Consider the following 23,409-nt stretch of genomic DNA (forward strand, 5'->3'; position numbering starts at 1 on the left):
CAACTTTCTAATCGCACAAAAGGTAACACTATTCCCCCGCCCCTTTCCTGAGGTCCTACCCCCTGCTCAGTACATTCCCCCTCCTTTGGTGGCTCCCTCTTCCATGCCCTCACTCACTTTCACCATAGCAGGGGGTTGGGTGTGGGAGGAAGTGAAGGCTCTAACTGAGGATGTGGCTTCCGGGATGGGGCCAGAAATGAGAAGTTCAGGGGGCAGGAAGGAGCTCCAGGCTAGGGCGTGATGGCTCGAGCTGGGGGTGCAGAATCTAGGCTGGGGGTCAGGCTAGAGGGGGCTGCAGGTTGAGACAGGGGCTTGGGGTGCAGGAGGGGCTCCAGACAAGGAGATGGGGCAGAGGGGTTCAGGGTGGGGAGGGGGCTCTGGGCTGGAGGTTAAGGTTGGGGGGGTGCAGGCTGTGGGGTGGGACTGAGGGGTTGGGATGTAGGAAGAGGCTCTGGGTTTGGGGCCCAGGGCTGGGGCAGGTGCTTGGGGCACGGGGTTACCGCTAGTGGCTCCCGGTCAGTGGCACAATGGGGCTAAGGCCGGTGTACCGACACTTTGAGCTACCCTCCCGTTTTGCAACAAGGTGCAGTTTCTGCTTCATAAGGACGCCATCTGTACTCATGCTCAGGAATTGCTGCCGCCTGGTCCATGAGGTTGCAAATCGGGAGGGATGGGGTCTGTGGTCGAAAACACTCACGATCTGCTTCCTGGTCCATGAGGTTGCAAATCGGGAGGGATTGGGTCTGTGATCGAAAACACTCACGATCTGCTTCCTCCTGGCTAATGTGCCAAACTGATCTATTGGATGATTGAGGCACGCTCTTTGAATTTTTTGTGTGTGAATACGTGTAAAGGGAAGTAAGGTTTGGGGGTACAGGGCACACTCCTGACCCCAAGGTGATAACCAGAGTGGCCCCTTTCATTGTTTCCACTGGCATCCTCCTTGCTTACTTCCAATGACTTGGTGCCTATGCACCTGTCACTGGTCCAGGGATGGTTGCAAATGGGGAGGGATGGGGTGTGTGGTCGAAAACACTCATGATCTGCTGTTTGTGTCGTTACACCGGCTCCCTGCCTGTTCTGACTCCCGTACGGTGCCCTGGACGCGGCCACCAGGTCTCGTGTCGATGTGGAGGCACCGCAGGTTCCTTCCCGCAGGCACCACCCTGCAGCCTCCATGGGCCGCAGTTCTCACTAACGGCATTGCGGAGCCGGTGCGCGGGGCAGCAGTAGTGTGGGGAGCCCCATGGTCCCCATGCCTAGGAGCTGGACCTACTGGATGCTTCTGGGGCAGAGCGCGGTGCCAGGACCCATAGGGACTAGCCTGTCTTAGTGCCACAGCACTGCCGACCGCACCTTTAGTGGCCCAGTCGGCGGGTGCTGACTGGAGCCACTAGGGTCCCTTTACGACCAAGCTCTCTGAGGTGGTTCTTCTCAGCTTCCCACAACCGTAGAGCAGATACCTCTTTCCTGCACTTTGACCTTCCCAACATGGGAGGCGCGTGTTGCCGACTGTAATTCCCGAACGTAATGGACACATTCTTACGTAACGCTGAGCCGACCTTCCCAACATGGCCGACGGGCCCCTCTAGGTCCTGACCTCTCCAACATGACTGGCCGGTTCCTCCAGGCTCGGACCTTTCCATCATGGCGGACCTCTTCCCAGATTTGTGGGCCGGCCACGCCCTCGTCCCTCTTCCTCCTCGGGAGACCGGCGTGTGGAGCCGGTGGTGCTGGCGGGCGACGGGGGCTCGCTCGGCGGGGGCGATGGGCAGGGGTCCTGGGCTGGCGGCCGCGCTGTTCTACGGGGCGGTGGCGGCGCTGGTGCTGCTGGGGGTGCGGGACGTGCTGTTCCTGTATGAGGAGAACCGGTGCAGCATGACCTACATGTACGAGTACCCCGAGTACCTGGTGAGTGCGGGGCCCGCGGGCAACGGGGCCGGCTGCTTCTCCCTGGGCGCAGCGCCTGGGCACCTGCCCGCCCCGCTCAGTGAGGCGGCCGCGCCCCACAGGGGCTGTAACAGGGGTCAGACCTGCCTTTGGCATGTCACTAGCAAAGCGGTTTCTCCGGTTCCCTTCCACGCCCAGGGCATTTGTCAGTACCCGGCTGCTCGATTTAGTCCAAACGTCCCCTGAGTTTCAGTCCTGAGAGACCATTAGCTCCTCTGCTCTGACCGTCCTGTCTCCCACAGGCCACTGAATCCCCCGGCTGCAAGCCCTGCAGTCAGACCAGTAATCTGCGTTTGCTTCTAAGGTGTTAGCGTCTGTGCAGAGAGTTTAGCCTGGCTTGTGGGTCACCAATGCGTGGTGTTCACACCCTGCACTCTGGTCACTGAAAAACTCACATCAAGAAAGCAGTTGCATGATTGTTAGAGGGCTACTTTTCTGTAATCATCTGACTCCTTGGATAGAACGCCACCTGAATGGTGTGTCATGCAATTTAACACAAATCTACTTAAAATTATATTAAGAGTTTGTATGCTGTGGAGAAGCTTGCAAAGCAGCTTCTAGTAGTATATCTTATATAATCTCTCTTCAGCAAGGTAAAAACTGACTTTTCCGAGGGATGTTTGTGAAAGTGATGCTGCACAGAGTGCTGTCTCAAATACATAACGTAAACAAACCAAAAAGAGTGCTTTTTCTGCAAACTTTCAGTTATAAACAGGTTAGTTTCTACTTGTAGCAATGATAAGGACAAAACTTTCAGACAAATGAAATTCCATCTCTCTATCTGTGAGTGGCAGATGAACCTTTAAGATTTTACAAAGCAAAAATTTGGGGCCAGATTATGATCTCACAATGTTTCTTTAAAAGCTTATGATAGATTCCTTATAGTATTATTCTACTTATATCTAATGCATTTCCCTTGTTTCTATCTAAACATGAAATAACAAATAGTATTTAAAAGAGTAAAGAACTCAACTTCAGAGAGAAATATTTTCCATTAGTAATAATTAGCTATATTTGTCAATAATCTACGCATCACGTCCCAGGAGAAGGACTTTGCCATTGTCGAGAATAGATTGATGTGCATTGAGCAACCTCACAATTTATTACAATAAGAACCAGCTTTGTGCCAACCTGAGCAAGATGCAGATGATGGCCTTTCATCAACACCAAAAAACCAAGTGGAAACTAAACCTCATCTGGGACCGAATACCATTGGCTAATCATCTGAACCCTGTCTACCTGGGAGTGACATTGGACCGGACAGTTTCCTTCAAAACAGGGAAAGTTAGCACCTGTAACAATATCCTCTGAAAGTTGGTCTCCTCAAAGTGGGGAGTCAATCCAATTACTTTGCAAACCACTGCTATCACCTTGTTCTACTCCATACAGTATGCATGTCCAGTTGTCATGGAATAACAGGATGTCTGAAGCCAACACCAACGGATAGCCTGTACTGACTGGCTGGCATTGCACTACCTGATATCAGGAGGAAGGTAACAAGTCAAAGGGAAAGATCATGGTAGATGAAACTCAAGGTATTCATTATGTGATCAACAGGAATAATCAAATGCCTTGTATTATGAAAGAGTTTTTTATAACCAGTCTTGTGCCTTTGTATATGACAGTTGGCAAGGCACGACTGAGGTTATGGAATGAAAGACTATGTGCAACTGGATGCACTGAAATAGATCTGGCACCCCAGGAGGACTTTTCCAGAAAGCCCAATGCAGACTGGTGGCGGTGCCTGAACTGCCTGCGCACGCAAACTGGCAGATTAAAGACTAATATAAAATGGGAATACTTTAATGACACGAATATATGGGAGTGCAGTGAGATGCAGACCATGGAGCACTTACATGTTTGCTAACTCTGGGGAAATCTGTACAAAGGAGGATCTGCTGCGGTGAAAGAAAGAGCCATCTCTTGTGCATGCTTCTGGAAAAACCTCTAGTTTGTGGCAAGGACACAAGAAGTAGTATGTAAAGTAACACTTTCATATGGTGTAGGACATTAATCTGAACAATAAAATCTGATAACTGTTTTTCTTAGTTTTATTAGTGAAAGATAGAAAGATTTGGGGCGTTTTATAAGGACCACTTTGCCGTGAATCAAACGAAGATAGCTGTTTTCCTTTGAATTTGCTTTGCAAATTATCCTTTACGATGACAAACATTTTTCAGACACAGGATTATGACTTAATTGCAGAATCTAGTAATAGGAGAAGCCATGCTGTGGAAGAGAGCTGGTGTGTATGCACATATGTTCTGTACTAGTAAAGAGCTTTTTGTAAAAATAGTCCCTCCTCAAAACAGCTATGGCCATGTCTACATTAGAGAGCTTACAGCAGTACCGATGCAGCTGCGCTGCTGTAAGATCTCCTGTGTAGCCGTTCTGTGCCAACGGGAGAGAGCTCTCCCGTCAACATAATTAAACCACCCCCAATGAGAGGTGATAGCTAGGTTGGTGGGAGAATGTCCGCCAACATACTGCTGTCCCCATTGGCACTTCTGTTGGTGTAATTTGTCGCTCGGGGAGTGTTTTTTCACATCTCTGAGCAACATAAGTTATATTGACAAAAGTGCAAGTATAGACATGGTTTATGCCTTGTACTTCAAGGATGTTTTATCTATCCACATCCTTCATGAACTTAGATCTTCGGCAGGGACTAGCCTAAATCCTGTTATTGATCTGCTTAATGACTTGTCAGTGGTTGCAGTGTGTATAATGATGGAGTGCTGATTTTTTTTAATGCAATGTTTCCCAACACAAATAACTTTTAGAAAAAAGTCACTATAATAAACTGATATTTAAGCATCCTATATATACTGTACTGCAAATCACTTTTCCAGCTAGTGGTCAGTTATTGTTTGGTGGGTATGAGATGAAAACTGGGAGCGTTGTTTGTGGAGGGGAAAAGCACTAAAGCACTTTTCTTTAAATAAAATATTGCACTGTATGTTCTAAACAGGTAACAAAGCAGCAAGTTAATTTCAGGATCTACTAACTTGGGGACTATCACTTTAGAAAAGGAAAGCACAAGCGAAAGCTTACTTAATGTAAATACATGGGCTAACTTGCTTATCACTTCATTAAACAAAATCATATAAGTGATTAGGATCTTTAGAAATATAATATTCAGAACTACCTGTAACTAAAACCTACTTTAGCTTCAATCTGTATAGTACTACCAATTTACAAGTAATTGACAAAATCTCTGTTTTGCTTATAGGACTGGAAGTTGTCTAAATTTAACACTCACCAGCATGACTGTTCTGTTCATTGATTGTCGGCACTAAAATTCTCATTATCTGTCTTATAAGCAAGTTTTGTGGTGGTGAAAGGTGCAAGATTGAAGTGTCAATCTGCAGTACAGTGGTAGAACAAGCAGTCCAAGTTTCCCCACACTTTGCTAGCAATATGCCTGAAGTCATAGCTAGAGGGACAACATCATAGAATATTCTGTCTCCAAGTATCTGGCTTTTGTTGATTTGGGGCATGGTGAAGGGGGAAGTTTGGGGAAAGAAAATGAGGTAGACTGGATGGCTTAGGTATTGTATTCTATTATTTATTGCTTGTTTACTGTAGCTCTCAGGAGCTGTACATACACAGAACAAAACCCATCTGCCATTTATCTTTAAAGTGCCGTCGAAATGTAGCTAAGGCTAGCAGAGACAGAAAGTTATTAGACGAGAATTTGGTGTATGTCAGAGCTATTTAGCCTGACCTTAGGTGGCAAGTATCCACATCACAAAAGGTACGTTCACTATTAATTGGCGTTCTTATTTTCAAACACCCAAAAATATGCTAGACACCTCACAAAAACAAATAATGACATGGTACCTAGCCTGAGGCACTTACAACCTAAATTTAACATGACAAAATGTGAAGGTCCTAAAACTATCTATTTAGAGTTTTATAGTGCTGCCAGTCATCTTAGGCCTGGTCTACACTACGCGTTTATACCGATTTTTAGCAGCGTTAAACTGATTTAATGCTGCACCCGTCCACACAACGAGGCCCTTTATAGCGATATAAAGAGCTCTTTAAACTGGTTTCTGTACTCCTCCCCGACGAGAGGAGTAGCGCTGAAATCGGTATTACCATATCGGATTAGGGTTAGTGTGGCCGCAAATCGACGGTATTGGCCTCCGGGCAGTATCCCACAGTGCAGCACTGTGACCGCTCTGGAAAGCTGTCTGAACTCGGATGCACTGGTCAGGTAGACAGGAAAAGCCCCGTGAACATTTGAATTGCATTTCCTGTTTGCCCAGTGTGGACGGTCCAGTAGACAGGAAGCCGGAACATCGGCTTGAATTGGCATTTCGCGGCGCAGACTGTGGTGCGGACTCGATAGGTGCCCTACGGTGGATGTAAGTCCCAAATCCAAAAAGAGCTCAGCATGGACCGTATGGCGAGATACCGGATCTGCATGGGACGGTGTCTCTGGGTCCGTAGTCAAAACTTTGTTCTAATTTCAGAGGCTCGTTACAGAGATGAAATTTGCAAAGCAGTTGAAAATAATCTCAACACAGCCTATACTCCACGTTGGGAGTCGACAGCACGTGCTGGTGTGACAGCCTGTCGAAGGAAAGTCCAAGAAGTCAACATGTTTTGTCGCCTGGCACGACGCGACCTGCATATGGAGGGTAGGAGACTCTACAGACTATTCCAGCAGTCCCACAAGTCCCCCGAAAAAGATTTTAGCGTTCTTGGCTGAGCTCTCTGCCGGTCGCTGGTACGAGGTCAACACAATTGCCGAGCTGGCCTGGCCTGGTGGACTGGCGATATCTCGCCCTTCGTCGCAATTTTACTGCCCCCTCGCGGACTTCGCCCCTGTGCAAGAAACGGGCAGAATTAAAATCGCTTCCTTGATGTTTCAATTCAACAGCCCTGACCTGTTCTGCCATGCCTTGTTGTGGTTTCCATTCTCCTCCCTTCGGGGCTCTTTCCGGTCCTTGTAGGCGTGCCCCGCTGCGCGGCTACTGCCGTGCCGGCTGTGCGGCCGCCCCATGTGGGCGTCACTTACCTTTCAACGTTCACCGTCCGCATGCGCGGTAAGCACATCAAGCTGCTGGCGTGGCAATGAACTAGTCAGCACATCTCTCTCTCTCACTCCCCGCGTGGAGTCAGGTGAGAGGGTGAGACTATGAGCCTAGCTCGGTCCTCTTATCAGTCTCCTGTCAGTGCCGGCAGTTCTTGTTGCTCTTTTGGGCCCGCGTCCTTGCTTCTTCCCCCCCCGCCATCGTCTGGTAATTGCTGCTTCCCCAGGTTGCTGGTTCCTCTTAGTTTAGCCTCCCACAATAAGTCGTCGGCCTGGGGCGTGGGTAAAAAGGCATGACTTCCCAGTTCATTCCGCAGTTGGTTAAACCGAATTGGCGTTATTTGTGTCTAACTGCTCAACGCTCCCAGTTATTCCCGGCAGATGGTACAGAACGGCTGGTAACCGTCCTCATCATAGCAACTGGGGGCTGAACTCCATCAGCTCCCCCTCCCCCCTTCATGTCTAAAGAAAAGATTCTGTACTGCCTGGACTATCCTACCAGTGAGATGCTGTGCTCCTCTCCCCTCCACCGTTTAATGTCCTGCCTGGACTATCACAGCCGCTGGAGGCTGCTCCCCCTCATTTTATCTCACTAAAAAGTCAGTGTTTCTTATTCCTGCATTCTTTATTACTTCATCACACGAATGGGGGGAACCTGCAGCGGTAGCCCAGAAGGGTTGGGAGAGGAGGGAAGCAACGGGTGGGGTTGTTGCAGGGACACCCCCTAGAATGGCATGGAGCTCATCGTTTCTCTGGGATCTGACACGGGGTGGCTATGCTCTCTGGTTCTCTGATACAGGTTCTCTAGTACACCTGCCCCATATTCTAGGCAGGACTGACTATTTTTAGATACAACATAAAGGAGGGAATGACCGGGGGTGTCATTCCCATTTTTGTCTTTGCGCCCCCGTCCGACCTCAGCGAAGGTCAGACAGGAGCACCCATGACAGCAACAAATGGTACAGAATGACTGATAACCGTCATCTCATCGCCAATTTACAATGGCATAGCAGATGGTACAGAACGACTGGTAACCGTCTCTGCTACCTTTCAAAGGCAAATGAATGCTGCTGTGTAGCGCTGCAGTACCGCCTCTGTCAGCGGCATCCAGTACACATACAGTGACAAAAGGCAAAACAGGATCCATGATTGCCATGCTATGGTGTCTGCCTGTGCAATCCAGGGAAAAAGGGCGCAAAATGATTGTCTGCCGTTGCTTTCACGGAGGAAGGAATGAGTTTAGACATTTACCCAGAATCATCCGCGACACAGTTTTTTGCACCATAATGCATTGGGATCTCAATCCAGAATTCCAATGGGCGGTGGTTACTGCTGGAACTATGGGATAGCTACGGGATAGCTACTCACAGTGCAACGCTCCAGAAATTGACGCTAGCCTCGGTACATGGACGCACACCACCAAATTATTGTGCTTTGTGTGGCCGCATGCATTCGACTTCATACAATCTGTTTTACAAAACCGGTTTATGTAAAACCGGAATAATTCTGTAGTGTAGACGTACCCATAGTATCTGAGTGCCTTTCACTAAAATCAGTAGCAAAATCCCTAGTAGGCATCAGGAAGTCTCTAGCATTTTTCCCTGTTTGGAGTCTAAACTTAGTTTGTGGTGGGGCTATTTTGTTTGTTTGTTTGATTAATACAAGTTACGGGAAAGAAGGGGTGTCACAAGTGGACCAGAAAAGCAAGAGGGAAGGGGAGTTGAATGACAGCGGAACAATTGTTTCGTTCAGTTACTCAATAAGTCTCATACATATCTTTCTGGTTATGTTAACTTGGTTTTTTCTCTCCTTCCGCCTTGCTCACTTCTCACAGGTTGTCAAGGCTGATTTCCTCACTCTGGCACTTTGAGTTCAGAAGGGGGCCTGCAAGGAGTCTAAAAAAATTAATACTGGCCACTCCAGGCTTGTATTAAACTTCCAAGGTTACAGCTTTTCTTTGACGTTGGATGGGTAGGTGCTGTTACCACCGAAGTGCAAAACCCCTTTGAGAACCCAGGAAAATGCACTTGGGAATTTCTTCCTATGTCACACCTCATCGCATCTCTGACTGACATAGTTATGACACCAAATGTTTGTAGTGTAGACCTGGCCTCACCCTTAATTTTCTCCTCTTGCCATCACCTTCCAACATGGAAGCAAGTGGTGCTGCTCTCAGACTGTTGATTCATCTCTCTACTGTCTTAAAGCAGTATGGCTTATTGAATGTGTGAGTGGACTGGGAGTTAGGAGGTCAGAGTTTTATTCTCATCTCTGTCATGGATTTGTTGTGTGACCTTGGGTGAGTCAATTAACCACAGTGCCTCAGTTCCCCTATTTGTAAAAGTAGGATAATGAGGACTTTTCTCAGTGGTAGCAGATGACAGAACAAGAAGCAATTGTCTCAAGTTGCAGTGAGGGAGATCTAGGTTGGATATTAGGAAAAATGTTTTCACTAGGAGGGTGGTGAAGCACTGGAATGGGTTACTTAGGGAGGTGGTGGAATCTCCTTCCTTAGAAGTTTTTAAGGTCAGGCTTGACAAAGCACTGGTTGGGATGATTTAGTTGGGGATTGATCCTGCTTTGAGGATTAGAAAACTTCCTGTGGTCCCTTCCAACCCTGATAATCTGTGATTCTATTGACATATTTGTACAGAACTGGAAGATAAAAGTGCTACGTTTGTTCTCAGTAATATTATATTTAATTGCCATGTTGAGAATTTCTCTGAGTTATTTTAAGTGAATGGTGATGTAGTTCTCTGTAGCTCAGTCTCTTTGAAATATTAGCATTTTGATTTTTTTCTCTTTGTACATTATATACTGGTTCTAAGTAACAGTATGGTGAGAAGTCGTAGATAGGTTGCTAGGGTAATGCTCAAAATTATGAATATTTTGCTTCCTTATGAAGTCCATAGATTTATTTTAAAATGGTTTATCTTTCCACTTTCTCTGAACCGCCTCTAATTCTGCTGTAGTGAGTAGAATCGAACACAGTACTCTTGGTGAGGGTATACTGTTAATTTGTACAATGCCGTTATAACATTATTCATAGTGTCCATCCTATTTCTTATGCTTGTTAATAATTGCATTTGTTGACTGCTTCCGCACATTAAGCAGAGGTTTCCATTGAGCTGGCCGTAATGATGTTCAGACCCTTTTTCCTGAGATGGTACGATTAGTCTAGAACAGGGGTTGGCAACCTCTGGCATGTGGATCACCAGGTACACACCCTGGCAGGCCAGGCCAGTTTGTTTGCCTGCTGTGTCCACAGGTTCGGCTGATCGTGGCTCCCACTGGCCACAGCTGTTCCAGCCCAATGGGGGCTGCAGGAAGTGGCACGGGCTGAGGGATGTGCTGGCCGCGGTTTCCTCCTGCCCCCATTGGCCTGGAGCAGCGAACTGCGGTCAGTGGGAGCTACGATTGGTCAAACCTGCGGACACGGCAGGTAAACAGACTGGCCTGGCCCATCAGGGTGCCAAAAGTTGCTGACCCCTGGCCTAGAACCTTGTAAGGAGTATGAGTTAAATATTTTCCACTAAATTGTCTTTTTAATCATTTTAACTGACTTATTTCAGTTAATTTTGGGGAGGGGTAGCTCTGCTCATGTCTGCTACATTGTCTTGCATTTTTGATGTAAATTCCCTTCTTGTATTGCTTTGCCGTGTGAAACGTATTTCTTTTAATTAGGAAGGGAAGAAGAGTCTGCCATTTCTGTCCTTCTTGTGAAGGTTTCTTTTACTTTAGTCAATCAGTTCTATTTCCCAGGACGTGTACAAAAAGTACTAATTCAAGGGGGATGGAGTGTGTATGCGTGCAGGTTGGTTGGCTGGTTAGTTAGTTATGGGGTCACTGGTCCTGGCTCTGTAACTGAGATTGAATTGAGGGTGTAGGGAGCTCATAACTCTTTCCCAAGAAATTTCAGTAGTTATACCCTGTTTCCAAGGTTCAGACTGTCTGGAGGAAATGCTGCTGTATCACGGTAGTGTCAAAGTTAGACTCAGGACTCGCAGTTTGTCAGACCACTCTGTTTTATTAGCACAGCGCTCTGCTAATACACCCAGATAATGTGAGCACCATACAAGACACAAACTATCTTATTTATACAGATAAAAGGGGGGAGCATTTAGCAAGATAACAAAGGAAGCAGAATCTGATAAGTTTACCTGGGCTAGCCATGCATATCTTATTTCCTTACTAACTATTACCGATCTTCTGTTAATGTTTCGCCATTAGCACCCTTGTTTATGCCTAATGTTTCTTTTCCTGGCACCTGTATTTCAACATTTCTTATTTCTGCTTAAAGGTACATACAACATTTCTTTAATCCATTCTTATTTTTACAATATAATTCATTCTACTTTCACAATAGAAATCTGCTTTTATTAAAAAATAAAACCAAACCTCATTCAGAGCTCAATGTGATTTTACTCTAAAGGATGACTGTAAAATGAGTCTCTACTCAATTCATATCTGATATGCGTACACAGAGTCACATCTTCTGACTAGTGACAAAAAATAAGACTATTATTTTTACTCCTTTCAGGCTTATATGGATAACACATTTAGGACAAAATGAGCTGGTTTCTATTCCGTCTTGTGCATCACCATCAGAATTGTTTGCTAAATTCTAATTACATATCCAGTCAATTTTATTTGTGCGAAACCCACTGAAGACAGAGATACCTAGTAGTCCTACTGAGGGCATAATTTAGCCTGCAGACTCCTTATTACTGGTGTTGATCATTAAGAAGAAAAGAACCCAGGTTGCGTTTGAGTACAGACTGAGTGTGAAGAAAACCTCTTGCTTATAAATGGAGTACGTTTGAATTGGAAGCAGATGAAACACTTTTTGGGTAGAATTGCATTTTAGGGTTTTAACTTTTAAGTCAGGTAAAATTGGATATCCTGTTTCAGAGTAGAACAATATTTGCACCAGGATGATTCTGGAGCCTTTTATATTTGGGAATAATGACGAGGCCCCAATTTATGCTCCTGATGCCTCAGGAGGAATTTTTAATGGTCTTTGTGACAAGGATTTCCACAAAGCTGTTTTTCCTTTGAGATATAGAAATCGGAGTGGATCTTTATTTTGTGTACAGATATTTCTTCCCTTTTACTTTGGTGTAGTTTTATAATTCTGAAAGATAATTGCCGTTCACTCAGACCTTGATTCAGAGCTTACTGAAGTCAATGAAAGTTTATTGACATTAGTGCAATAATCTTATTATTCAGCTACTGTTGCCTGTTGTTGGCTTCAGCTTTTGAGATTGGTTATATGTAGCAAAACTAATAAGTAAAACTACCAATTTTTTGTTTTATCTTAGTAACTTTTTGTAGGTCCTTACAGCAAAACCCATTTAAGTGGTGCGTTTTGCACACCATCAAAATATAAAGATAAAGCAACCTGTGATACATAAGGTACAATACATTGCTGTACACACAGTATGACTTTTTGTTTGCTACAATATGTGCACTTGCTCTTCTGAAGCTAAATCAGCAAACAGAAGCTAATGTATTTCACCCTTCCAGGCAATTGTTACTCAAGAGAACGAGCTTCTGTATTACAGAAAATGCAAGTCCCAAACTGATTAAAGTTACAATTAAATTACTAAAAGTAGTACAGAGAAAAGAGTATTAGCTGGAGAGACCCACAGGCTGCAGTATAAAACATTTTTTTTTTCCTGATTGCATCATACAGAATAGGTCTCAAAATTTTTTTTATTTCCTTCACTTACAAATTATAAGAATTTTTTTTTTCCCTTTTGTAAATTTCCGTAAGCATTACTGAGGCTAAATCCACTTCGTCTGTAATGATGCAAATTGCTTCTTTTGTAGTTACTCTTAATTTGCATTTTAGGAGCCCAGTATCTTGAATTCTCAGGAGTTGCTAAAGATCCTTTAATTTTAGTCAGATACTGTAGGTTTAACCATATCTATTTGTTGTCATAGAAAATAAAACTACCTAAGAAAATATCCAGACGTTTTCCAGCCTATGAGCTCTATCTCTATGGGGAAGGGAATTATGCTGAAGAAAACAAAAATCTGATATTGACAGGGATTCCAGTTCTCTTCCTTCCTGGGAATGCTGGGAGTTACAAACAAGGTAAGAATATAGTAAAGTGAATTTTGAAAGTTGTGCAAACAGAGTTATCTTTTTTAGTTAAAGGCAGGAAGAGTTTAGTCTCTGGAATATTACCAAGGAAAGACACTTTTAGTGGTCAAAGCTGCTACATGAATGATATCCAAATGCCTCATTGCTACTACTTTAAGTATAAATAATGGAGAATTTCCTTATGTACAGTGTCCAGGAATAAGGGGCCATATTCTTAGCTGTAAATTGATGTGACTCAGTTGAAGTCAGTGAAGCTATGCTGCTATTCACCAGCGGAGAACCCGGTTGAAGATGTTTACCTGTAATGAGACTTCACAGTTTTTGAAGTCCATAAAGCCATAGACATATTTGCTCAGCCTCTCATTGCAAAAAGAAAAATAATCCAACTGTAGAGAAATGATTTTAAAAAAATACAGGAGGTTGGTTTTATGGGAAAATTAACATGCCAATTACATACCTAGCAAAATAGACAGAGGACAAAAAGATACTTAAGAATTTGGTTACCTTTTATTCAATACTTAGACAAAGAACATTTAACTGCCCCATCCCTCCCCCCAAAAAAGCACACCTGTCTTTTTCTTTAATATTAACTCTTGATAGACGTGTGTAGTCTGTTTAAAAATATGTAATCAGACATTTCACTGATAATAAAATAACTAGAAATGACGTCAAAGGTGTTTTATATATGCTGTCTGTAATATGATAACACTGTAATCAATAGAGAGCTGATGATTATATTCCTATATAATGTCTCTTTCAACAAATGCTATGATTATTTTTGTGTTTCTGATATTTACATGACAAGGATTTGTAAACCTGTTAACACTTCATGAATAAATATATAGTAAAACAAAAACAAAGAAATAGCATAGCTTTAAATAACTTGACTCGATAGAATGTATTATTATTTAACCTATTAAGATTACAGATTTAATTCTGGGCCTGATTCCCCCAGTATTACACCAGCTTTACCCCAGCGTAAGTCCATTGAAATCAAATTGATTTCACGTAAAACTGAAATAATGCACTCTGTGTTTGACACATGTATATTATCTGTCCAACGATTTAACTAAAAATTTTTACACAGTTCTGTGTGAGGTTAGTTGTCTTAAGTTAACATAATTCCGTTATTACATTTTCTTCACTTGACCACAAAGCGTTCTTTGTCCTCTACCTAGGAAAGTAGGAAAGCAACCTCATTTGAGACTAGGGTCAGTGCAACCCTTTCTGTACTGGCAAAAATAGGACCCATATTGTTGCCCTCTGGTGGAACCTCTTATGTAAATGAGTTCAGACCAGCCCAGGCACACAGTGTGAAAGTACCCCTAAATCATAGTTTCACTATTGCTACCACTCGTGGGCTCCAGTGGTGAGTTTGGGGTCCTATTTTCACTATTGTGGATACATTCTAAAAGGTACTTGTGCTTTAGGAACCCAGCACCTCTGTATGATTCCCACAGGGATCACTCTGTAATTCCTCTAAATTTCACTAACATAGGCAGGAAAAACCCACAGGCTGCTACTCAAACCAGGTCTGTTATATTACACCATTATTGGCAACCTGAGTGACCTGCAGACATCTGATTGATTTTGACTTGAAGGATATTTTAAAACGGTCATATTGAATTAGAAGAAGGGGTAAAACTCACTAGCTGCTGGAGAATTCTGAGGTCTTTGATATCAAATCTAGTTTTAGATACCTTAAAAATAAACTTCAACTCTTCCCATCTACAAAAGCGGTTTCGGATTCCCTGCTAGTTACCTGATGGGCAAGTGGCTCCACCCTGGCATGTTGTTCCAAGTCTTAAATGTAGCCTATTTCTACATTCGGGATAAATTCATTATCTCCTGCTGTACTTCATTCCATTCAGAGACTGGAAGTAATAGTTGTATATTTGTAGAGGAAAATGAAGGTATGTGAGTACTTTGCAGTTAAGTAGTGCTTTACGTTTTTGAAAGTGCTGTGCAACCATTAACTAATTAAATATAGCATAATGAGTGTTATTCTGAAGACAGTCATTCTTCATTAGACCATTACTCGTTTTATAAAGTGCTTTGAAACAGACTTACTCTGCGCTCTAATGGTGACGTTAAAAAAAACTCTGTGCTTTTGTAAACAATTAGTATATGCCCCAAAATAGTTTTTGTTAAGATGAATAAATAAGCCTTGCACACACTTAGCTAATGAATAACTTAAGCTGACTTTTTTAACCTTCAAAGGTGCTTTGTTAATTCTTTTGACTGAAATTATACATACTTTGTCATAATGACATAGTAAAACATTTCATAATTTATAGATTTAGAAAACATATTTAAAGGCATGTGAGGACAATGATATCCAAAGAAGATTACTGTAATAGTCATCACACAAGATGCCAAATGGACACTTTTAATTATGTTTAAAGTAGTACAGACCCTATTGTGAGCTAATTAGGTCTTTTTGAAAACACAGCAATACACAGAAAGGGACCTTTTTGGAATCAAAGGGAAACATACAGAGTGATCTGGATCACTTGGTAATCTGGACCTACTTAAACAAAATGTGTGTTATTGCAAACAAACTGAGGATCATATATCTAGGAACAAAAAATGCAGGTTGTGCCTACAGAATGAGGGAACTGTATCCTGGAAAGCTGTGACTCTGAAAAGGATTTAGGGATCATAGTGGACAAACATAAACTCCCAGGGCGATGCTAATGCAATATTTGGATGTATAAACAGAGGAGTAGTTAGGTGATTTTACCACTATATGTGGCGTTTCTGAGCCTGCTAACAGAATACTGCGTCCAGTTCTGGTGTCCCCATTTTAAAAAAGAATATTGAAAAATGAGATAGAGAAGAGGCACAAAAATTATTTGATAGCTGCAAAAATGCCTTACCTTGAGGCAAAAAGATCAGGAAGAGACGTGGTTAAAGTGTGTAAGTACCTTTATGGGGAGAAAATATCCTGTACTAAAGATCTCTTTTAATCTAGGAGAGAGAGGCATAACAAAGACTAGTGGCTGGAAGTTAAAGCCAGACAAATTTATATTAGAAATAAGGTACAAAGTTAACAGTGAAGTTGATTAACCATTGGAACAAACTATCAAGGAAAGTGATGGAGCTCCCTCTCTTGAAGTTTTCAATTTAAGACTGGATTCTTTTCTGGAAGATATGCCTTGGTCAGGCACAAGTTTTTGGGCTCAATACAATACAGGAGTAACTGGCTGAAATTCTATGGCCTGTATTATACAGGTGGTCAGATTAGATGGTTTATGGTCCCTTCTGATCTTAAAATATATTAATCTTACCAGAGTGCTGTGGGAATTATTTAATATCTGTTCAGTGCTTTGAATGTGATGTTTAGCTTTTCCAACAGGGCTCACTGCGGTTGTTCAATAACTGAATCTCCACAGTAAGAGGCTATTTCCAGGGGTGAATAAAGACAAAGCAGGATCTAGATCTCAAAAAGTGTTGCTCTATAGGAGAGACTGGCATTTTGTCCCCAGATAGACTTGTCCCCATGCTCAAGCTTTCTTCCTTGTAGTCTTCATACTAGGGCTGTCAAGCGATTAAAAAAATCGTGCGACGTCAGTTACAACAGTGTCATGCGATTGCCTGTTCTCACTTTCAGATGACATTGTAAATAAGAAGGAGGCAGCATTACCTCCTGTAAATGTAAACAAACTTGTTCATCTTAGCAATTGTCTGAACAAGAAGTAGGACTGAATGGACTTGTAGGCTGTAAAGTTTTACATTGTTTTGTTTTTGAGACAGTTCTGTAAAAAAAAAAAAATCTACATTTGTAAGTTGCACTTTCATGATAAAGAGATTGCATAACAGTACTTGAATGAAGTGAATTGAAATACTATTTCTTTTGTTTATCATTTTTACAGTGCAAATATTTGTAATAAACAATTATATAAAGTGAGCACTGTACACTTTTGTATTCTGTGATGTAACTGAAGTCGATATATTTGAAATTAGAAAAACATCCAAAATATTTAATACATTTCAGTTGGTATCTGTGGCTTAACAGTGCGATTAATTGCAATTAACTTTTTAAATCGCAATTCAATTTTTGAGTTAATCACATGAGTTAACTGCGATTCATTAACAGCCCTGCTTTATACTATCTTCACAAACTAGTCATTTGCAGTGCAAACTAGCTGTGCAGCTTCTAAGAGCTATATTTGCAGCCCCTACTGATAGTGGTTCCCTCTCTCTTTCCTCCTCTCTCAGTAGTAACTGAATGTCAGCATTACAGTGAGAAGGCCATGCTCAGTAGCAGCCAGGGCAGAACAGGGAAAGTAGGATTTTATCTCTGCAAAGCTGAAGATTTGAGGAAGAAAGGAGTGGGAGAAACACATCTGCTCTTGTGGTGAAAATTAAGGGAAAAGTGCTTTCTCCATGGCTCCATGTAGTTTGGAAGTCAAGCTGCCCAGTTCCCAGGTTCTGCAAAGAACTAATTGGAAGACCCTAGCAATGGTAGTACATCTGCCATAAGGCTAATATATTCCCCTTGCTAGGCTGTGCTGTTGCTGGGTAAGGAGGAGAAAATCAGATCTGGAGGAGATTGAACAGCTGGTCCAATCTGATGCTCTTGAGCAAATTGTATATAATCCAAACAAACTCTCTTTTCAGTAGTCATGGAGGTTTATTAGGTGGATAGCTGATTTAATCTTGCAATGAGTATGGCACTACTTTGTAGTTAATTTATCTATAAAGTTTCTCTCCTCTTTCTTATCAGGTTGTGGGGTTTTTTTGTTTTTGGTAGGTTTTTTTATATGAAACTTTCAGTATTCTTTGAATGCTTTTTTTTTGTAAAATGGAAAAAAATATATATTTTTTATCAACTGATATTTTTCATCCTAATTTCTCATGTATGTATGTCTTAAAACAAGAGAAGTAAACTTATAGGTTGGTAAAAGAGGAAAGCTTTCCACTCTTTTTTGATGCATACAAATGATTTGCATCAAGTGACCACTGGTCAGGATTATAGAACTTGAATATCCAGTGGTAGTAAGATAACGTTTGTTTTTGACCAGCTACATAGTGACTTGTTTGTACTGGACACTCCAACTGAGAGTAGTAGCATTGACTATAGTTAGAAGAAAGATGTTTCTGTGATTAACTAGTGCAATTTCTTTTCCTAGTACGTTCTCTTGGCTCTATAGCTCTTAGAAAAGCAGAAGACATTGACTTCAAGTACCATTTCAATTTCTTCACTGTCAGTTTTAATGAGGAGCTGGTTGCACTATATGGTGGTAGTCTGCAAAGACAAACCAGATTTGTGCACGAGTGCATTAAAGTAATTCTTAAGCTGTACAAGGTAAGATGTGACGTATCCACATGAATACTATTTTGAGTTCGTTTCCTTTTCTCCTAAAAACTGGGATGGGATTTTTGTTCAGTGGGAAATTGTGGGATGGAAATTCTAAATTGTAATAGATATATTGGCTATTAATTATGTGGTGTAAATTATGTGGATGAGAGAAAAATACTCCTTAGTGATTTTGGAAGACTAAAGCATCTAAAATATGGGTCAGTTAGTAACAACTTGTCAAACTATTAAACCAGACTGTTTTCTTTGAGCAACATGATTGATTTCAGAGAAGAATGTAGAACTGTTAACTAAATGATAGGTCAATGTCTTAAGACCTTGTCTGCACTACAAGGGAAATTTGATCTAAGCTACGCAATTTGAGTTACATGAATAGGATACGTGAATACTCTAGTAGCTTACATCTACTTACTGTGGGGTCCACATTAGGCGATGTCGACAGGAGAGCGACCTCCGGTCCACTTAGTGGGTCTGCACTAGACCTGCTAAATTAACCACCGATGCAAAGATCACCACTTGTCAATCTCCTAGTTAGTGTAGACAAACCCTAAGTTTCATCTGCTTGTTCAAATGAATGTTCTCAACTTCTAATTTTGAGTGATTGCTATTTTCTTTTTCTGAAGGATCAAGAATTTGCTCCAAGCAGTGTTGCAATAGTAGGTCATTCCATGGGTGGTCTTGTTGCAAGAGCATTGCCCACTCTAAAGAATTTTAAGCCTGAATTTATAAACCTCCTCATTACACAAGCCACACCTCATGTTGCACCTGTAATGCCTTTAGACAAATATCTTACTGGTAAGTTTACTTCAGTTAAATGTTGCATTGGGCACTATGTTTATTTCTTAATTCCTAAGTGTGTGTGTGAGAGAGAATCTGCCACATTACTGTGACCTGAAAACACATTGTTATGGAAAAAGAGAGATGCTCTTAGATATTCTAGTCTTCCACTCTCTCTTTTTCCTATTTGACAGAACTGGGACACTAAAAGAACATCAGTTTATATCACATAAATATCAAAATATTGTCTTTCAGCTTTTAACTTGACCTTTGGTGTAGTGGGAGGATTACTTAATTTCCAGCATTTTGCACAGAAAATAGAAGTAATTTGGAACCTTGTTAATTACAGCTGAAAGCGATTTCCTGTGTTTCCCCCATGAGCTAATGCTTCTTTGTGTTAAACCTTCATATTCAAAATTATCTTCTCTTCTGAGCAAATACCTAGTTATTTTGTTACTTTTTATGTAATTTGCCAAGTTTCGTCCTGCCCACTCAGTGAACTCAAAGGTATTTGGGTGGAGCAGTGAGAATATTAAATACAAATATTGGTCTTAATTGAGATTAAATGTTGAAGATAGCGTAAAACATACAAGTCTGCAGAGCCCGAAAGGAAAAGAGAATTACTGTAATGACATTATATCAATACCCTACAATATTTTAATTTTTATGAAGTTAGACTTGATAAGAATGGACATTTCAAAAGTTATGAATCTGTACTGTGCATTGGGTGACCAGGTGTCCGGTTTTCGACTGGAACACCCGATCGAAAAGGGACCCTGGTTGCTCCGGTCAGCATTGTCAAGCGGGGTGTTAAAAGACCGGTTGGTGGCACTGCGGAGCTAAGGCAAGCTAGTCCCTACCTGTCCTGGCACTGTGCTGCGCCCTGGAAGTGGCCAGCAGGTCCAGCTCCTAGGTGGGGGGCCCAAAGGGCTCCATGCCTACGCCTGCCCCAAGCACTGGCTCCATACTCCCATTGGCCAGGAACTATGGCCAATGGGAGTTGCAGGGGTGGTGCTGGTGGCAAGAGCAGCACGCAGAGCTGCCTGTGGACCTCCGCCTAGCAGCAGTACCTGCTGGCCACTTCTGGGGTGCAGTGTGGTGCCAGGACAGGCAGGAAGTCTGCCTTAGCTCTGTTGGTGACCGGGAGCCCCTACCCCAGCCCTGTGCCCCCTTCCACACCCTGAACCCCTCTGCCCCACTCCCAGCCTGGAGTCCCTCCTGCACCCACAGCCCTCACCCCCTTCCGCACCCCAACTCTCTGCCCCAGCCCAGTGAAAGTGAGTGAGGGTGGGGGAGAATGAGCCACCAAGGGAGGGGGGAATGCAGTGGGCAGGGCCTCAGGGAAGAGGCGGGGCTAGGGCGTTTGGTTTTGTGCAATTAGAAAGTTGGCAACCCTAACTGTGCAGTAGTATATTTTATTGTGCTGCCATATGTAGAATTTTTTGTGTTCTATCTTTTTGTTTTTCTGGCAGCTAAGCATGGGTGATTCCTATCCCCTTGATTTTGTCACTGCTGCCTTTCTATTAATTTCTCCTTCTACTGTTCACTGATATCACAAATGCATACTTCCATTTGGCCTTTCTTATCGATCACTGTTACAGTACTACGTACGGGCCATTACAGGGTTTCGTTGTGTGTTGCGATTGATGTCTTGACCTTTCTCATCATGAGACTAAATATTTGGAAGCGCGTCTTCAGCTGGTGTAAGAAAGCATAGTTGCAGCTGACTTGCATCATCAGCCCTGCATTGAAATACAGTATTGTTTTCTAACACAAGACTCAAAAATGGGAATGGAAACTTGATTGCTGGGTGGGCTGCCAGCATAGCTCACAAAAAACGTTCTTACTAAATGCAGTGAAAAATTTCCACTGTTGCTTTGTATAAAGTGAATTTTAATCGATTTTCAATTTTTTTAAAGATTTTTATACAGCTGTAAACAATCATTGGATTTTAAAGGCCCAAGATGTAAGAAATCTAACTACTCTTTCTGTGGCGGGAGGATTCAGAGATTACCAAGTTCGTTCAGGACTCGCTTTTCTACCCAGATTAAGTCAACATAGCCGTGCCTTATTTGTTGTGGTAAAATATATTTTTAAATTGTCTTCTAATGGTATTATATTAACTGTTTAGGGTCTGTATGTACCTGTGTCTGAATACAGTATGTAAGGCATAGTATAATAAATACTTATTGCAGTACTACTTGGTTTGAAAGAACACATCTGATGATGAGATGTGCTTTATACAAATTTCACTTTGGAGCGCAAAGGTGAGGTGAAGAAAATATTTCATTTTGCAGTTACTTTTTCCACTCTGCTTCATAATCCTCAGAAACAGTGGATTTAAAGCAACTTGCATCACTGGTAATAAATAACTGGAAATTTGTGTTTTCTTTAAACTGCTTTGTAACAGAACTCAGTTGGCTAGTAACTAAGAGCGTAACCAAAGGGTAGTATTGGACAATGGTTATTTTCAACAAAGGCTTTTTCATGTGCTGTTCCATAGTGGTGGTCTTGTATGCATACGCTGAGCATGGGGTACCAGAAGTTTACAACATGTATATTGAAGAATGGTACATGGCATCTTTGTTATGCTGATAACACCTAGATTTATATTTCTATCGCCACCAACCCCATTGGAGGTATGGAGAGATTTACCCTGGGGTCAAATGGAAATTTGGATGTTGGCTAGTGACTGGAAACTCAACCCAGACGAGTGAATTATTTCCCTGCTGCTGTTTACCCCATGCTATAATGATTACACTGAAAGTTTGAAATAATCCCTGTCTGTTGAGAGGTGCTTTCCATTCATTTTAAGGTTTGCAGCCTATGAATCTTGTTGAATTCCTACCTGATTCTGAGTATCCAGGTGGTAGCCGTAGTCAGGAGTATCATCTTTTTTTGGTAATAAATTTGCATAATTTTAGATTTGGTGCAGACCTCACAGTGGCGATCTATGCCTTTCTCACCTCAAAGCTGAGCTATTACAAAATGTTCTACATGAGACTCTGTCTTTATATTATTAGGGAACTGCAGTTGGTGCAGAACATAAAGGCACTTAACTGGCATTTCACTCATATTGCAACTCTGCTCCATGATCTTCCATGGCTATCAGTTGACTTTTGGCTGAAATTTAAGATGCTGGTTTTAACTTGCAAAGCCCTAAATGGGGTCTTGCCTTTTACAAGTTCAACTCCCCCCCCCCCCCCCCGAGTGGTAGGACAGAAATTGTGATGCTCTAAGGCTAAAAGGTTAAATGGTTGAAATGTACAGTTGATAAATATTCTTTGGAGATAGGAGGTACAGGTGCGTGTCTTGGTTCTGTTGTGTTCCATCTGGTACCATTTCCCCCTCTGTTCCACCCTGGGTCTGTCAGAGTCCAGAATTGATGACATTCAGACTACTTTGCAAGACTGTCCTCCTTTCCCAGGTTTTGGATGTGGATGCTGATGGATCATTGGGAACATGGGATAATAGAATCAATTAAATAAGTTGAGGGTTTTTTGTTTTTTTTTAGGGAAGTGAATCTTAGCTTTGAGGAAAATGATGTAGTTTTCTTTAAAATAAATAAATAAATTAACCATGACAATTCAAAGTCTGTTCCTGAAGTGGTAAGGTTTTTTCCTCAGCTTTATCTTAAGGCTAGCCAAGCTTTTGTTAATTTTATAAAAGCCCATCTTATTAATCAATATTCAGACATAAATCACAGATACATTTTCAAATTTCTAATGTTTAAATGTTGAATCCCCAAAAAGCTAATACATTTCTTCCTCCCTACCCCCAAACAGAGCTCAGCAGTGCCTAGAACTTGGGCCTCAACAGACCACCTCTCCATAGTATGGTAAGCAAATAGAATAAAGAAGGTAGGTAATTGACCTGACATCTTTCTCCATCTCTTACCTTCATCGCCTTTTCTAAATTAATTTAATTTCAGAGTGTAATATTCTGAAAATACCCTTTTTGGGGTTGCATTTTTAAATATAATGTTCCTTATGTTTTGTTCCAGGTGTAAAGAATTGATCTTGGCTACCATTAGGGCATTTTTTGATCTTATTGATGAAACCACCAAACAGGTTTGTAGTTCCCATCTCCTGCATGCCCTATAAATACTGGGAGGAAGGTGGGGATTTGCTCGCCTCAACAAAGTGATGTTTTAGCTACCATTGTAATAGTCAGGGACAAATACTTTATATTACTTTCTGATGATTCTGT

At 42.1% G+C, this 23,409-nt stretch overlaps 1 protein-coding gene across 2 annotated transcripts in view; it reads left to right on the forward strand.

The window, feature by feature from the left end:
- The first annotated feature begins 1,711 nt into the window (after positions 1 to 1,711).
- The window catches only part of PGAP1 (post-GPI attachment to proteins inositol deacylase 1), a 58,149-nt gene continuing 36,451 nt past the window's right edge, over positions 1,712 to 23,409 (forward strand). For both annotated transcript variants that reach the window (XM_032803604.2, XM_032803606.2), the window contains exons 1-7: positions 1,712 to 1,911; positions 12,938 to 13,091; positions 18,236 to 18,411; positions 19,047 to 19,218; positions 21,120 to 21,280; positions 22,986 to 23,038; positions 23,204 to 23,270. In XM_032803604.2, coding sequence (XP_032659495.1) covers positions 1,768 to 1,911; positions 12,938 to 13,091; positions 18,236 to 18,411; positions 19,047 to 19,218; positions 21,120 to 21,280; positions 22,986 to 23,038; positions 23,204 to 23,270 — 927 coding nt within the window. In that variant the 5' untranslated portion in view covers positions 1,712 to 1,767. The remainder of the gene's footprint in view (positions 1,912 to 12,937; positions 13,092 to 18,235; positions 18,412 to 19,046; positions 19,219 to 21,119; positions 21,281 to 22,985; positions 23,039 to 23,203; positions 23,271 to 23,409) is intronic.

This window comes from Chelonoidis abingdonii, chromosome 10, assembly GCF_003597395.2.
Source record: "Chelonoidis abingdonii isolate Lonesome George chromosome 10, CheloAbing_2.0, whole genome shotgun sequence".
NCBI classification, from domain to species: domain Eukaryota; kingdom Metazoa; phylum Chordata; order Testudines; family Testudinidae; genus Chelonoidis; species Chelonoidis abingdonii.